General features: G+C 26.4%; 2 protein-coding genes across 3 annotated transcripts; one reads left to right on the top strand and one right to left on the bottom strand.

The window, feature by feature from the left end:
* The first annotated feature begins 177 nt into the window (after positions 1 to 177).
* LOC129984137 (target of rapamycin complex subunit lst8-like) lies at positions 178 to 10,564 on the top strand. 2 transcript variants are annotated; one of them, XM_056093933.1, is made up of 9 exons: positions 178 to 393; positions 2,428 to 2,560; positions 3,796 to 3,847; positions 5,113 to 5,275; positions 7,428 to 7,596; positions 8,306 to 8,383; positions 9,216 to 9,343; positions 9,472 to 9,689; positions 10,386 to 10,564. In XM_056093933.1, the coding sequence occupies exons 2-9, from the start codon at positions 2,441 to 2,443 to the stop codon at positions 10,496 to 10,498; spliced, it is 1,041 nt and encodes a 346-aa protein (XP_055949908.1). In that variant the 5' UTR covers positions 178 to 393; positions 2,428 to 2,440; the 3' UTR covers positions 10,499 to 10,564. The 2 variants fall into 2 exon arrangements, with proteins under 2 accessions (XP_055949908.1, XP_055949907.1); XM_056093932.1 differs by having other exon boundaries at positions 178 to 389; positions 10,386 to 10,563.
* A 787-nt stretch (positions 10,565 to 11,351) lies between these two features.
* LOC129984387 (uncharacterized) lies at positions 11,352 to 13,767 on the bottom strand. The gene is made up of 2 exons (XM_056094266.1): positions 13,198 to 13,767; positions 11,352 to 11,620 (listed from the first exon to the last, which is right to left on the bottom strand). The coding sequence occupies exons 1-2, from the start codon at positions 13,673 to 13,675 to the stop codon at positions 11,394 to 11,396; spliced, it is 705 nt and encodes a 234-aa protein (XP_055950241.1). The 5' UTR covers positions 13,676 to 13,767; the 3' UTR covers positions 11,352 to 11,393.
* Positions 13,768 to 17,805: the final 4,038 nt, after the last annotated feature.

Below are 17,805 nucleotides of genomic sequence, written 5' to 3'. Positions count from 1 at the left end.
GTTTTCAGTAATTCTTTCTCAAAAAAAGCAGAACTAAGTGGATTAAAATTATTCTTTTTTCAATTCAAATGATTTCTTGAAAAGGTTTGAATGACCTTTTTTATCTGTTTTTAAATTGCTTCTTTTACTACATAACATATTACCTGCAACCGCATTTCGTTCTAAGATAAATATAAATATTTACTTTCATTCTAAACAAATCTACGGCGAAAAATATTGTTATTTAAATTAATGAATTATCATAATTTTATTTTAATTTTGCTGTAATCACCTAATTGTTTTTTGTTGTAATCGTTTAATAGTTATAAGCGTGGATTTTTATTGAGAAATTCTCTGAATAAAAATATTTGCTGAAAATAAGACAGATAAAAAATTTTTAATCATTTTCAGTAAGTAAGAAGGGTGGTTTTTTTTTTTTTCTTTTTTTGGTCAGCAACAGCTTTAAAAGAAAACTTATATAACTATTATAAAAACATTTATATTTACATTGTAAACACATTAATTGATAAATTTATTCAATTTGAGTGAAATGATTTTCACTTAATAAGAGAAAAGTTATTCAAATTTTTTTTTGATTAACTTACTGCTGAAATTATTATTTCTCAGTGCAACATATTTGAAAAATTCATAGTATTAATGTATGAATTTGCAATTAACATTTATTATTTTCCAAGATAAGAAAATTTCTTTTTTTATATACTTATATCTTATTTTTCAATCAATGAATTGAAGAACAGTTTGGGGAAAAAAAAGTTTTGTCATATGGTATATCTAAAGATTAGTTTTTCATTACTTAGAACCTTTGCACCATGTCTTTCAAGTAAAGAAGGTGAATTGCATGTTATTAAATAAAAACCATGCCCGTGTATCAATAACATGCCAGCAATTAATCACCACCGATTACATAGCTATATAAGACAATCAGATGCATGAATGGGACCAAATTGTAACTTTTTAAGATTATAAATTACCAAATATATTGATCTTTTTTCTTAAATTTTTATCATTATTTTTATTGTTAATTTGAGGAGTTTCGATAGGTTTGACTGGAATTTTTCAGCCTTGGTGTGGAAGTGGTATCTAATTCTCCTTTTTACTGAATGCACTCTAATAGATTCATTTATACTAAGCTTAGCCAATAGCACATGGCCAATGGAAAGTTTTTGATGACATATAGTTACTTCACCAGTGCCATAAAAACTTTTATTTCAATAATAAAATATTTTAATTCATCAGTTTTTCTTTCTTAATTTTAGTTTCCTATTAATTTATTGGGTTATGAATAATTTACTGATTATAGATAAAATTAAATCTAAGATTTATTAACATAATTTCATTCACATTGTTATCATTCTTATGTGATTTGCTCTTCTTATAATAAAACAAATAAAAAAAATTATAGAACCATTTGATCTTGTAAGTTGATGAGTAATTTTAATGGTTGTTTTAATGGTAGTTGTGTTTTTTTTATGACTTTTGTCTTCAATTCCTAGAATTATTATAGAAAATATATATTTTTGTAGCTTTTTAGACTTTTGTGTATTCAATTTTATGCAGTTTATTCAGGACTAAGTAAAAAATAACCATAAGAAGTGTTCTCTCCAATAATGTATTGCATATTTTTTTTTTTTTTTAAATGTTATGCATGTTCGTGCCACATGAAAATTATGGAACTCCTTAAGTGCTCAGATTTTTATTTCAAGTTAATCAAAGACTAGACAAGGTTGCCAATACAAGTAGAACCTCCTCTTCTGACACTTATGTGGACCGACAAAGTTCCGTTTAAGAATTTTATATGTTGCAATATAATAAAAAAAACTGAATATGCTTAACACCCTTATAAGCAAAATTTGATACAAAATTATAATTTCAGTAATAAGATCACAATACCAAATTTTATTCCTCAAAATTGTAAATATAAATATTTTTTGAGTTATTGCATTTACATACACTCAGATGTACAGAACAAAACATCCAACCCAGGGACAGATTTTTTTCAAAATTTGCTACATGTCTAAATATCAGATACTAAACTTGTATACCAAATTTTATCCATTTAACTGTACATTTTATAATTATTGTGTTCATTTGAAATTAGACTGACAGATAAACTCTAACTATGTGAATTTCATCCAAAATTTGATAGAAATCTACAAATCTAATGTAAATGCTATAAACCAAATTTTATCCATCTAGCTTAAAGCATTTTTTTTTTTTTTTTGAGTTCTTAAGTTTGCAGACAACTATATAAAAAATGTCATAAAGATGTGTTTTTAAAAATTTTAGGTTTTAGCAAAATCTCAAGTTTTAATTTTTATTTTTAAAGTTATTGCAATATTTTTCCTTTATACTCAATTTTTAAAAAAAAGTATATGTGCACATTTTTATTATTGATTTTAAGTTTACAAAAAATAACTTTCATTATAGGAATTCTACAAAAATGACTACAGAGGAATCACAGAACAAAGTGATATTAGCAACTGGTGGGTATGACCACACCATACATTTTTGGCAGGCACACAGTGGTGTGCGACAGTTTTCTGTTCAACATCCTAGTTCGGTATCCTTTTGACTTCATTTTAACATAATTATACTGATGTCATTTCAGTTACAGATTATTCTTTTAAATTATTAATTTGATTATTTGTTTTGTAGTCACTGGCAACTAAGGTTGACAGTACGAGCAAAGCTATATTGTCTATCTAAACTACATTGAAAATAAAGTTGTTTTTTTTAATATCATGGAGTTTTATCTACAGTGCTGATACATATAAAAATATGTTGTGTCTGCTACTATTAATTTTTCCATCTAAAACTTTTTATATATTGATTATTTGTTTTGTAGTCACTGGCAACTAAGGTTGACAGTACAAGCAAAGCTATATTGTCTATCTAAACTACATTCAAAATAAAGTTTTTTTTTTAATATCATGGAGTTTTATCAACAGTGCTGATACATATAAAAATATGTTGTGTCTGCTACTATTAATTTCACCATATAAAACTTTTTAAATACTGTAAATATGAATTGGCATAAATTTTTTTTAAATAATTTGACTTGCATCAGATCAAGAATTATTTCCAAATCTCTTCAAACTGCAAATTACTATTTATCTGATGATACTTTTATTTCCAAATTATATGAGGTGACAAAAATCTCATTCATATCATCTTGTTATGATGTATTTTACTGATCATCAATATATGTTTAGAGAAATTTTCAATATTTCTTTCCCATAAATAGTTTATTCTTGGTTTTCTTAATAATTTTTATGAATATGTTATTTCCTAATCTTTTAACTACAGTTACATACAGTTTTAAAATTACAGTTAAATTACATGAATGCAGAATTTAGACAAATATAAACAAAAAATACTAAATAATTAAAAAAAAATAATAAATAAGTCCATTCACATAATTATGATTTACTCCTATATAATTCAGAGCTATAAATTTTAAAAAAAGAATATAAAGATAAGAATTTAGAACAAAAAAAAATTAACATTTTGGGGATAATTTATTATTAAGATGAATGAATTCTTTTTATTTATTTATTTAAATCAGGACCATTCTAATATAAATTCAAGTTTTGTATTAAAAAGGAAAAAAAGAATAAAATATAGAAAGGAAAAGTTTACCAGAATTAAATGCTGTTTAATGAAAAAATAACATTTTACTTAAATAATAATTTTTCTTTTATAATTTTTACACATTTGAATAATTTGAAAAAATTATAATTTTTTATATTTTTTTCTCATTGTTTGAAGTTTGGCTCCTTGATATATACTGTCTAGCAAATAAACAGCATGGAAATTCATCCAAATAGACAACTATTAGCTGCAGCTGGCAAGTATTTTTTTAATGTTTCTATAATAAGCCAAATGAAGATAATTCATTTGAAAAAAATTATAATGATAAAATCTGATTTTTGTTTTATTCTAATCAAATTGTTTACTAATTAAATGAGAATTATGAATGCATTTATTGTTATAATAAATACTTAAATACTTATTTGGTACTTATTCTAAATAAACAATCATTAATATGTTAACGTATCTTACCTTAATATAATTCAAAGATACAATACATACTTTAAAGCAATTAATGTTTCATTAAACAGATTGAAAGTTAATATATATATTGAAAAGAAAACATTATTCTAAATATGTATTTCAAAACTATGTATATGTATGTACTAAAACTATGTATTCAAAAACTTTCCATACACTATAATAATTTACGTTGGAAAGTTTTCCAAGATATGTACAAGCCCAGCTATATGTAGTATAGTCATTAATTATAATGAAATAACTAGTTTTTTAACAATGATATTAGTATTACCAGTAAATGAAATGATTTAATCCTCATATAGCATGTTATAGTGATACTGATGTAGATGAACAAGGTGAAATATAGATGTGTGTCACAAATACAATATATCACATAACATCCGGGGATTGAGGGGAGTATAAAGTGTCTCAAGTGCCACTCTTCTCTTAAGAGGTGCCAATAGACAAAGTGTTAGTGTGCTTATGTCACTTTAAGGGGAAATATGTTCAAGGGATGAGAAAATATCATATCCATTTCAACATCTATATTTACTAAACCACTGGTGATGATTAGGAGGCAGAAAAGTTACACATATAGTACACTTGCTGCACCACTAATTTGAACATAAATTCCCTTTTGAGTTTAAAGTTTTATTTGATATATATAACCCAATAGTTTTTTTTTTTTTTTTTTTGATAATATACACCAAATATTGATAAATTTAATAATGCTTATAATATACTTTTTTATTCATATTTAACTAAGATATTTTCAAAATGAAAACTTTTTTGTAACCATATCTGATTGTATTGGCTTTGTTTTCTTTAAATCTAATTTTAAATTCATCAATATCATAAGTAGTTTCTAAAAATTTCTTCCTTTTTTTATGTGTTTCTTTTTTATGTGTATGACCACATAAATTAAGCAAAGCCAGAGTATGAAAGTTAAGAACATTGTTGTTTTCCAGTGAATTGTGATGATAGTTTACTCTTTTGTTTAAAACATCCTTTTGTTACATATAAATGCTATCTAAAGAATAATTATAATATTCTTAAATGCAGGTTTCCAACATATTCGAATGTATGATATATATTCTAATAATCCCAATCCTGTTGTAAACTATGAAGGAGTGCCAAAAAATTTCACTGCTGTTGGTTTTCAAGAAGAAGGACGATGGATGTTTACTGGATCAGAAGATAATGCAGCTAGAGTTTGGGATTTGAGGTAGACTGCATTGATATCTGAAGTATAAATATTACCATTTCATATATTAATTGTTTTTAAGAAAAAGAAAATTCTAATTCTAAAAGATACATAATAATTCTAAAAGAATTATTTTGAAGATTTTTTTTTTATACTTACAAGTAGAAATATATAAAACAAATATACTGAAATTTATCAAAAGTATTATATTTTATTTTCTTTATTGAGTCTTTCTAAACATATTTCTCAAAAATAGTTTTCTTTACATATATTTATGGATTTTAAGGAAAAATAATTTTACATGCATTAGTTAAGCTGTTTCTGGTACAAAAATGAATTCAATGCATGAATTTTTTTTGTTGCACAAAAAAGAAAGTAATTTATTAAAAATAAACAAGTGTTTCTATAATTGTGGAGAACTATTATTGAATTTATATACATTATATATTTTTATACATTATACATTATTGAATTTGTATACAACAAGTGTTTTTTACCAACAATTTAAGTACTAATGCAAAAAATTGCTGCCATAATTTTGTTTTACATAGAGTTTTTTAGTTTATATGTGAATAATTACAGTTTAGAAATCTAATTCCGTAAAACTTTATAGTTGAAGAAAGAGAGTTTGTGGCATTACTTTATTTATTTCATTATTCTCTGTAATAGTTTTGGAATAATAAATTTTGCTCTAAATATTTGAAATTGTAACATTCACCATAATGAAAACTTTTTGATATAAAATATGGGATAAAAATCAACTTGTTTGTATTTTTTTATTATAAAAGCATTTATATTTAAAGTGTAATATATAAGCATTTTTCAGAAAGGAAGTTTTCTGCACTACTAGCATATGGTAGGCCCATGCATTGCAAAAGGCTAGTGTAGCTATTGTATTAGAAGATCATTATTGAACTTATGAAACATTTGAGACTTGTCAATTGTTCATATTATTGCAGTTTTAGTGGATGACATTTTGATCACACATTTTGTTCCCTGTTGACCATGAGAATAGTTAATCAGTGAAATCGTTAAAAGTATAGAATTTAGTATTTATCAAAATTCATTCTCAACAGTAGGTTTAGGTTGAATATCACAAACAAGCAACTGGTGTTATTTTTCCAAGGATGCTAATGATAAGCAATCCAGAGGAAAATATTCCATCTTTATAATTATATGGAATTGATAAGATATCCTAATCCTTGAATTTAGTTCAAGCATCATAAGTAAGCAATTGATACCTTGTTTTTCTGATATAAATATCCTGTGTGGAATCGATGATGCAGTGCATTGTAAAGAACTTTAACTTGATAAAGTGGAATAGTAGACATTTTTAAGAGATATTCCAATCCTTGAGACTAAAAATTGTCATGAGGTTTTTATTGTTTCAGAAATTGAGATATCAAAGAACAATACACAAACACACTGTATAATAAATGTTAGAATTATATATGTAAAAATCCTGAAAAATAATTACATGATCCAATAAATGTTTCAGTGCCACAATGTTTTCTTTGTTTTACTATCTAAGGAAACAATGAAGGATTTCCTAGGCAGCATTGGCTGGGGGGGGGGGGATAGTAAACTTGATTTTAAAAATGTTAATTGCTTAGTTGCCAAAGTTTTTTAAAAATACAAATTCTGTAAATTATAAAATATTAGAATATTATTAACATATTATCAAATATAATCATATCTATTTGTTTAAAACTTTTATAAATATTCAGTCTCTGCTTGAATAATATTGTATACAAACATGGATGTTATGTAATTAAGAATTATTCTAAATGAATAATAATAAATAAATATTCACAAATTGCTAAAATAAAAAATTATTAAGCTTGTTTATTGTTAAAAATATGCTGACATTTTAAAATTAAATTGATTAGTTTGTTAAAATAACAGCTTCATATTATTCACTGTCTAAAAAAGCCACAAAATCATAAATCCGCTACTATAATGGCTTGTGCATAACATAAACATACTTTCTGGACAAATCTAACATATTATTCATAGACTTAATGTAGGGAAAATATTCTTTCAGTTCAAAATGGATTATCACTTTTTAGTTTGAGGAAGATTGACTGCAGTATTAGTTTAAAGCATTACAATAATTTATAAATATTTCAGAGAAAAATAAATTGAAATTTTTCAACCTTGTTTTATTTTTCAGAACAAGAACTCTACAGTGTCAACGATCATTTAATGCTGGCGCTCCTGTTAATTGTGTATGTTTGCATCCAAACCAAAGTGAACTCTACATAGGAGATCAAAATGGTGCTATATTTCTGTGGGATCTCAGACTAGGTGATGAACAGCCTTCAAAGAAACCATTTTTTAAAGTAAGATTATAATAAATTTTTAATTAGTATTATTTGTTATTTTACATTGTTTAGTCTTTTAAAATATAATTGATAAAAAAATAAGATAATATAAAAAATAAATTTCTTTGCTGCTTACTTTCATAAAATAAAGTGTCTTATTTTTAGGAAATGATCATTCAATAATTGATTTATTAAGACAGTACAATGAATTCTTTAGAATTCTAACATGACATCTGTAATCATGATAAATTATTTTGTAAAATCATTGATTTTTATTAAAAATATTTTATTTTAAAAGCAATATTTTTAAAATAACATCTTAGCTATGCAAAGAAAATTTTTCTGTTTTGGAAAAAAAATATTTACCTTTGTTTTTTTTATTGTAGATAAGTTAATTCCCAAACTTTATACATTATCCTATGAAGTTTTTGGTTATTTTTAAGTAATCTTCATTGTAATCTGTTTGGATACATAGAACTATAAAAATTCATTTTACCGAAAACAAGTGGGAGTGAAATCTATCAGATAAACTTCTACACTTAAAATTTAATATATATTAGATTTATATTATGTATATTGAATGCAGTTCACATATTGTTTTTGAACAATTTATAAATTTATAAGTAGTTTTTGTTATTTTGCAAAGACTTTTTGTTTTGTTGTTTAAGTCTGAAAAAATGTACTGCTAATCTCTGCATTAAAATACTGTCATCATTATTCAATTTAGGTGAGTGAGCCTCATGTTTCAATTCAATATATCCACATAGATGCAGAAGGAACATTTATGGCTGCTGTTGACAACAAGGTGCTTTATCTTTTGTATTTATTAATATCAGAATTGTAATTCTGAACTATGTCTCTGTATAGCATTCTGTGTAATATTTTACAAAAATAAGTCATTCTGATTTTGAAATAAAAATAAATAAATTCTAACATTCTCTCTTTTTTTACATAAATTTTGATCATAAATGTTTTCTAAAATAAATCTGATGTATAATAATGCTGTTTAATTTTAAAAGAAAGGCCATTCTTTACCTTAAAAAGAAACTAATCCTAATCTATACATAACTATTTCTAAATTATTCTATAAAATATTGAAACTGTAATCTATTCAGATTATGATATTTTGCTACATAAATAATTTTTGCAATACCTTAATAAGAAAAAATTATTGCTTATAAGCTATATAAATTATGATACAGATTTGTTATAAATTTTAATGGAAAAACTTTTATTATTAGCCTGTATGTTTATAAATTATTTAACAGATATCTTTGTGAAAAATAGTATCATTGTCTGCATTTTTTCTTCTAATATCAATTTTTCTTATAGTATTAAATAGCTAACATATTTTTCATTGGTACATTTACATTAAAAAAAGCAATAATCTAGTTAAAAAATTTATATAGCCCGATAATTTTTTTTTCTTTTTTAAGCCTATAATCATGCTGTATGATAATAATATTATTCATTCATTCAAGCTATGTGGAGATCAGGATTAAAAAATTTTACTTTCTTAGATTATTTAAAGTAAAGCTTTTAAAAACTCAAGTGCTGAAATAATATGCAACTTATATTATATTCACTTTTAAGTATGTGTTAGTCATACATTAACATATTATCTTCTTCTTTTTTAGGGCAATTGCTATATTTTTCTCCTTAGTCATAGAGGAAGTGATAGCTCTCATGTGAGACCTATTAGACAGTTAAAATTCCAAGCACACGACACATATGCACTGAAATGCAAATTTAGTCCTGATTCTACGTATGTTGCTTGATTTTTTTAAAATATTTATTATTAATTTTGAATAATTTTATAAAAAAATTTTTACTATACATACATGATTATTTTTTGCAAAAAAATTATTATATAGTTAATTTTGTGTTACTTAGATTGCTTGTAACAACTTCAGCAGATTGTTCTGCTAAAGTATGGAGAACAGCAGATCTGAATCTTCTTCCCAGCAGTCAAATTGTAGATCCTTCATATGAAAATAACAACATTGAGTGGAAGAAGATCCGTCCCACTCCTATGATCGAGCTGAGAGACAACAACCAACGTTGGGTTTGGGATTTAGCATTTAGTGCTGATTCTCAGTACCTGTTCACTGGTTTGTTTATTTTCTGTTTCATGCTTTTGAATACAAAAAACCGTAATTTATAAAGTTATGCAGTTTAAAAAATTATCTTGAAATTTTATACAAATGTTTTAGAAAGGCAAAAACAAAATTCTACCTGTGTTTTAAATTTCTGAATCAGACATTTATTTTTAATAAATTTTAAAGAGTAAAATTCATGCATTTATTTAAGATAAAAAATAATTCTCAATAAATTAACATTTTGGATACAAATAGCTTAATCTAGTGCCAAACTAAAAAGATTCCAATTAACCTTCTAGTAGAAACTAGGTCTACTAATTGACCTAACATAATTAGCTTGAATTATCAGGTAATTTTTTTTACTTGACCTTGCACTTTAAGCATAATCAAAAGTATAATTATTAATTTACAAATTCAATAAAATTATTATTAAGCAATGCTTGATCTTTCTTATTTTTATTTTGCAGTACAATAATTTTTCATCCCTTTCTTTTGTGATGTTACTAATGTATTACATTAAGAAAATAATGATTAATTAATATCTAGATATTATATAAAGCCACGATAATAGTGTGAGTAAAATATAATTGAAGATAAGATTTTATGTTTATAAAACTTATAAAGGCAAAAAATTAAAAAGTAACAAAATTTTTGAGTGTGTAAAACTTGCATCATTATTAGTGTTAAATAATTTTCCTTTTCTTGTAGCTTCATCTGATAACCTTGCAAGGTTGTGGTGCATCGCTAAAGGAGAAGTGAAGAGGGAATACAGTGGACATTCCAAAGCATTGACTGCTTTAGCTTTCAAAGATGGAGTGTGAAATTCTGCAGAGTGTTCTTCTATTATTAGAGAAATAGATAAATTTTGTACATTCATTATTTAGTATTTGTCATAAATTTGTTTATAAATAAATAAATGTATAAAAATCTTTTTATATTTAATATTCATAGTGGATTCTGCTTTGCAAATGTATCTGTATTATCAGAGCTTTTTAAAATTTAGGTACTATTAATCAAAGTACAGTTTTTAAAATTCAAGTGGTTGTAGTAAAATAAATAAATGCTACATGTACTTTTTTAATATTATGAACTCCTGCCCTTATACTTCAGGAATTTGTACATACTCTAAGAATAAATTAAATAATAAATTTTATGAATACTATTATTTAAAAGATAATAAAGTCTGCTAAAGATTAAACAAAAAAAAATATATAGCTTAATTACTGTTAATACCTACTGAACTTTAAAACTGAGCGCATAAGTTCCAATACTTATGGCGAGTATGTAAAAGAATAATTTTTATTTGCAGACATGCAGCAAGAAAGAATATTGCTTTACCTCTTTGAGAAGTTAGAGGATAACAGTTTCATGAAAAACTTTTTAAAGAAAACAACTCATATTTACGTCTTGCAGAAATCTCTACACCTACCAGTCTAATCATAGTACAACCATGAAATATACATCATATTTATTGATTTCTAACATGATGCTTATTAAAGATTCAACTGATTTGAATTGATTAGACTAAAAAAAATTAGCAAATTAAGTATATTACTATTATTCTAATAGTAAAATTCATTGATGAGCTGATAAAAAAAAAATCTATTCTGTATTCTTAGCAAAAAAAAAAATTATACATATATTTGAATAAAAATAATTTTATTGCTTAAATTTTTATATAAAAAATATGAGGACTAAAAAGCATAATGAAAGACTTTACTCTTCAAGGCCATTTTTAGGACCAAGATGATCCCACAATCTTTGGAATTCTGTTATAAATGGCTTCACGAGAGTTTCTTCACTTGTAATTATGAGATTTTCATAGTTTCCCATGACAGCTTGATTAGTCCAATTGAAGGAACCATTTACTAAGATCTCATTATCTGCCACTAGAAATTTGTGGTGCATCCAGAATGATGAAGATCGACAACGGACTGATATACCTAGAAGAAGATTTTCACAAATTGATAAAACAAACTATAACTAAGGATCAAGTAGCAATTGCTTTAGTGAATTAAGGTAAATTTAAGCTAACTGTATAACAATTATTAATTTATTACTGTAAAATTGGGAAACTGAAGAAAATTTTATCCAGGATTGTTTTAAAGAATTTTATTTTATTTATATTAATGCTCCATTTTGAAGCAACACAATAGCCATTTGGATAAATCTTGCAACTTTGAATCATAGATGATGATGATGATCTAGTCCCCCCTCTTCCCCTCCATCTCTAAACATACATACAAACAGGAAGATGTTTGATCTAAAAATATAACAGGCCCAATACATGGCAAATCTTTAAGCTGAATAAGGGCTCAAATTTGGAATACTCCGAGTTCTGAAGCTAATGCATAACAATAAGATATCACCATTCAATAAAGATTTCAGATGCAAATATAAAATGAAATAATTATTTTATATTTAACTTTATTTAATTCTTTAACCTAATAGTCTTTATATTCATATAGAACTACACATTTGGAATTTGCATGAAGGAATAATAGAAGTATTATTATCTATGATAGAGTAGTAGGGAGGAAGAACAGTGATTTAATTATTTTTCAAAGGAACAAAAATTACAATGTCATCTATCTGTCAATTTAAGTTCTTTTATGAACAAAAATTCAAGGTTGAAATGTTTCTTTTCTGTGCATTCTAAATAATTTCAATGCTGTTGCTTACAGAAAGAATAGAAATTAATCATAAAGATCAGTTGATGAATCCATTTGAAAATACTACTTTAAGAAATATCATACATATTACTTAAAGAATATTACACATAGAAACATTATTTAAGGCAAAGGTGGATTCAAGTAGTTTATAGCCCTAGATTCCTGTTTTAAGAAAATAGTATATTTACCTTCACATTTAAAAACATTTTAATAATTTATTTTAGATTATTCCTTTAAATTTTTTTTCCTTAAAAAATGCACTTATTTATATTTATTTTCTAACTCCAGACTGTCTCGCATACACATTCAAAGCAGACATTCTACGAGTATAAATATTATAATAACAAAATAAATAAGATAAAAAATATAAGAACCTATTCATTTATATTTCATAGTGTTAATATTAGCCAGATTCATAGAATTTGCATTTTTGACAAACTTTATTTGACAACTAGGAAAATAAAATTTTTTAATTGACCTCCATGTGGCCCTAGACAGCAGCACAATTGGAAATTCATCAGTAATTTAAAGATTGTTTTTCACTTATTTTAGCTCCAATTTTTTTTTCTTAGGTGTTTATTAAGAGGGTAAAACAAGGAGATATAAGGAAGAAAAGAAAAAAAAGAGGAGTAATTTAGGAGCTCTTAGAATTTCACCACAGCTCCATCTGAATAAAAATCCTTGCAGTAGACACTGAATTTAAAAGGAATTATTATTTGCTAAAATATATAAAGTAACAAAAACTTACAATATGAAGCAAAAAATAAACATTAGCTAAAAAATTCGACGATTTTTTTTTTTATTTCAAAAGTAAATTACACACTTTATCGAAAATCAAGAAAAATTACCGGCAGTTCTTAATTTTCCAATCTGTGAACCAATGACTTCACCTTCTTCCCCACTGTTTCTTATTTCTGTTATCACTCTGATTTTGACATCTCTTTCTTGGCATTCAACTAATGCATCACCTAATACACTACAAGTTATCATGTATACACAAACATCCAGTGTATGGTTAGTAAATCTTAACACATTCAACAAGCAATTCAAGGATGTCTCATCATGAACAGCGCGGCAAGTTTGGTCTTTACAAATACGTCCAAAAGCTGTTCGCTTGCACGTTAAACCAGGATCTGGGAAAAAAAGTACTTTATTTAAATGATCTAGAGACTTCTCACTTTTGTACACTTGCATTAAAGAATACGTAAGGCTACCCGGCTTGATTTTCTTTTTGAGTTTTTTATATATTCGTTTAGAAAACTGATATAAAACCTCCGAAAGAATTGCAATACAAGTTACTTTTATCACCGATTGTGTGGTTAACATTATGCAAAATACTACAAAGGAATTTAAACAAAAATATTAATAAAATTCACATCATTTGTTTGGGATTCACTTGAAGTTTTGATTTTACAATCGCCGCTGCAGATATGCTAATCACAGTCACAGTTAATTCAGTACTGCTATTTATAAATATATTCAAAATGTTTTTATGTTAAAGAAACAAAAAAAAAACCTTGATGATAATAATAATAATAATTTCAAAAAAGGAGCCGAATATCAAGAGTAGCGTACTTGAATGATTTCTATTCCTAAGTGCTTTCCAAACCTAAATGTTCAGATGTGCTAGTGCGTCCTTTATTGCATTAAAATTTAAATGAGTTGTCTGATGGCGCCATCTGCATTCTCCAAAAGATAATAAATGCAGTTGCAAAAATTGTTGATTGTGTTTGATTTATTCTCTGAATATGTAGTAAAGTATAACAAAATTTTGTCAAGCATAACACACAGGAGAGGAGAAAAGGGTAGACACGCATTGCTTATCAAAATTTATTAACTTAGTTATTAGCTTTTTAAAAATAAGTTAAATCAAGAGTCATTAAGTATAGTCAATAAATAAGAGCAGTGGTGAAACTGGAAGTTAAATCGTTTATCATAAACATATCCTAGCACTTTTCAAATACACCTACTAATCAGCAATTTAAAGCAATTATAGAAAAGAAGTTAAATTACACCTTTATAATAAAGCAAAATACTGCTTTCAAAGCTGATAGCAACAGAAACATTACTTTTATAATTATAATTAAACGTATTTGTATTAATAAAAATAAGCATGTAGAATATTATGAAAAAATAATGGAGATTTTTATTAATTATCTCATTCTTGGACAGTGACATGGAAAACAATCTCTTGCCCCTCACAGTTTTGTCTCTTAATTGTGTCAATTAACTTTCATTCTGATACACATTTTAATTTTGTTAACAGTTTTACTTATTATATTTGTCATTTTTTTCTCATAAAAAAAGAAGAAAAAATGTATTTCTCTATAAAACTTTTCTTTAAGGCATCGGTGCATGGTATTATGTCCTTCTAAAAATGAATAATGTTTCAGATTTGTTATTTTTTTTTTGTATCATTTCTACAGTCATCTGATCCGAATTAATGTATATTAACATAAAATGCCCAATAATATTGCTACGAGATCTATACGACATTGGCCGGCATTCAGAATATCGAAAAACGTCGTGGAGATATCGTATTAGATATTGTACTAATAAGAACCTGTTCCTTCTTCTGAAACATATATTTTATTGGCTTTTATTTAATGTCTATATAAATTATTAAAACAACTTATACTATCTATATTTATTATATTTTCATATTATATCATTTAAACTGCTTGTACAGATATAAACAGTTAAAAGTTAATATTATAAGAAACTGAGATATTGAAATATTTGATTACAAGTTATCTTCAAGAACCAAAAAAAAAAAATGAATTTAAATTAAAAAATAATTTGAGCTAAAATTATAGAAAATAACAGCACCTTTAACACAATTTAAAGTATCTAATCAAAAATTTGACCAGTGAATCAATAAACCAATTGAAAAAATTTGGACTTCAGTAATCTACAAGCGTTTTTGAAAGTACTGAAAAAAGAAAAAGAGCATAAGGATAATGTTCTGAAATTCAAAAGGCACATGAATTTTATTTGAAAAGTTGACGCAAAATGACCCTTGTAAATCAAATGAAAGTACGGAAACAATTTACTAAACAATTTTACCGAAACGATCGTTCGGGTAGAAAAGTTGTTAACTGGCTTATATGCTATTCACCAACAAGATCTTAGAAGCCCACAAGTTTCAGGGGCCTCTAGGCTGTTGCCTACTTTGCATATTTGATAACCAGCCTTGATATTCATGGTGACATAATGGAAATTTCTTTTTTCCTCGGTAGGTGTCATTAGTTCCTTAGTAATGGTAAATCGTCGTAGGGAAAGATATTTCTTTGTTTCTGTATCATATTTGACTTTGAAAAGGAACATAAAGGCGTTAATTTGCTGTTTCCAGGACTTTTCAGTTTATAACCATTTTAGATGCTCCTCCCTGGCCACTAGTTAATTTACATTGGTTTTGGACCTAAAGTATGCATATTCAGAAAAAAAGGGATCTTTTTTTTATGACAAAGGGAATAAAGGAGTATTAAGAAATTCATAAACAGCAGAAATAAAATGCATATAAGAGAATTACAAAGTGTGCAACAGGTGTCATCTGATGATTACAAACAACTTCAAATCATTGTTAAATGCTAAAAATTTTCATTATGATTGCTCTCCTTCTTTTACAAAATTTCTTGAATATAAACAAAAAAAAAAAACTTTCATATTATGGAAGACATAATTAGCAATAAGACAGTATAATACAGAAAATAGTACTATGACAGAACACAGTAATAATAGGGCAGAAAAATAGTACTACGTTAAAAAATCGATACGGAAAGTTAAGAAAAGGTAACAAAATCTACTTTTAAAAACGTCATATAATTGTCAAAGATGCCGTCAAAATTGTTTTATATTTTTAAAGTAAGCAGGTTCACCAATATGCTGCTGCTTCTGCACCCATAAGCTACTTTTACATTCAATAAAAATGGAATGGAAAAATCTTTTTAACAAATAACAAGATATTATTGAGTACAAAACTTAAACTGTCATGTATTTTACTACTTAAAATAAATAGCAATTTAAAAATATTCATTAAGAAATTCATTAAAATTTGTAAGCCAGATAGTTAAATTCGTTTGATTTCTTAAAAAAATGATTCGATTCCCGCTTGGATTAACTACCCGTTAATCCAAACAGAAGATTATTGGGTACAGACCTCGAACGGTACAGACTTCATAGTTCTTCACCATTATCATGATATCTGAAATAAATTCGCATCCCCTAAATTTCTGGCAGTTTTTTCCCAATGACAATCAGATTCATAAGCCATCTGACTCCGTTGGATTATTTCTGAATAGAATTGAGTCTGGAACCAGCAGTAATGACACAGGGGAGATAAGGCAAATGGTAACAAAAGCAAAGGATACCTTGGCCAGAAGTTCTTTATTCGTCCTCTCACAGTATTTTACTTTATTAAAAACTAGCATGAACGCATTGATTTTTTTGCCACAATGATGGTTTTTAAGACTGGCAACCAAGTTATGCATACCCTCCCTGACCTTGAATCATTACCTATTGGCGATGATGAACTCGTATCTGGTTTTCATGTGGATTTAAATTGATTTAATATGTATTATATAATAAAATTTGCAATACTGTCCCTAAGCCTTGAAGCTAAGAGTTTACTTTTATGGCAATAAAGCTGCAGAAAAGTGGTGAACGGGGTGAAAAGATGTAAATAATACACACACCCCTATTAGCCACGTCACTTGCCAGAAAGAACCCTTGCAATAAGAATTATGCAATAATTTAATTTCTCTCTAATCAGACAATAGAGTGTAATCTTTTAGACGCCCAGAAGTTGCTTTGTGGAGCCATTCGACTAGACTATGCTTATTTCCACCTTTCTCTCGGGTTCAAGAAAAGAAAAAAAGGGAGAGTCGAAGACGTATCGTATGACGTGCTGCCGCCATTCGAGTGCACAGTTGAATTGTGTCAAACCGCTTTCGCCCTTGCTGTGTTTACAGGCGTCTGAAGGGGTGCTAACCGCACCAGCTGACACTCTAGGAGAGGACGATAGTTCAAAGAAATTTCGCATTGGGTTTTTTCTTCTCCTCTCTATTTACATCGTGAAATGAGAAATTCCAGTTTGATTCTTAGAAATTAAATGCTAGTTTGTTAAACTTTTCCGAACTTTTCATTCTTTCTACTAATTGTTTTTTGTTGTTGTTTGATTCAATGACATTCAAAAATATTTTGCATATAAAATGCTATTTAGGACATTTAAAAAAAAACTCTTTTTTCTTCTTTTTTTGCAAAATAACACATTTGTAACTGCAATTGTATTTTCGTAAAGTTCCGAATATGATTTTATGAATGTTTATTCAAAAAATTTCAGAATGCTTTTTTTATTCAGAAAAAAAAATGAACATTCATTCTTCAACTTCAAATGACTTCCTCCTCCCTTTCTTTTCTGAAAAAAAAAAACGAGGACCGTTTTTAACTCCGTATAA

The sequence above is a fragment of the Argiope bruennichi genome, chromosome 9 (genome assembly GCF_947563725.1).
Source record: "Argiope bruennichi chromosome 9, qqArgBrue1.1, whole genome shotgun sequence".
NCBI lineage: Eukaryota > Metazoa > Arthropoda > Arachnida > Araneae > Araneidae > Argiope > Argiope bruennichi.
This window is presented reverse-complemented; position numbering and strand designations above follow the sequence as displayed.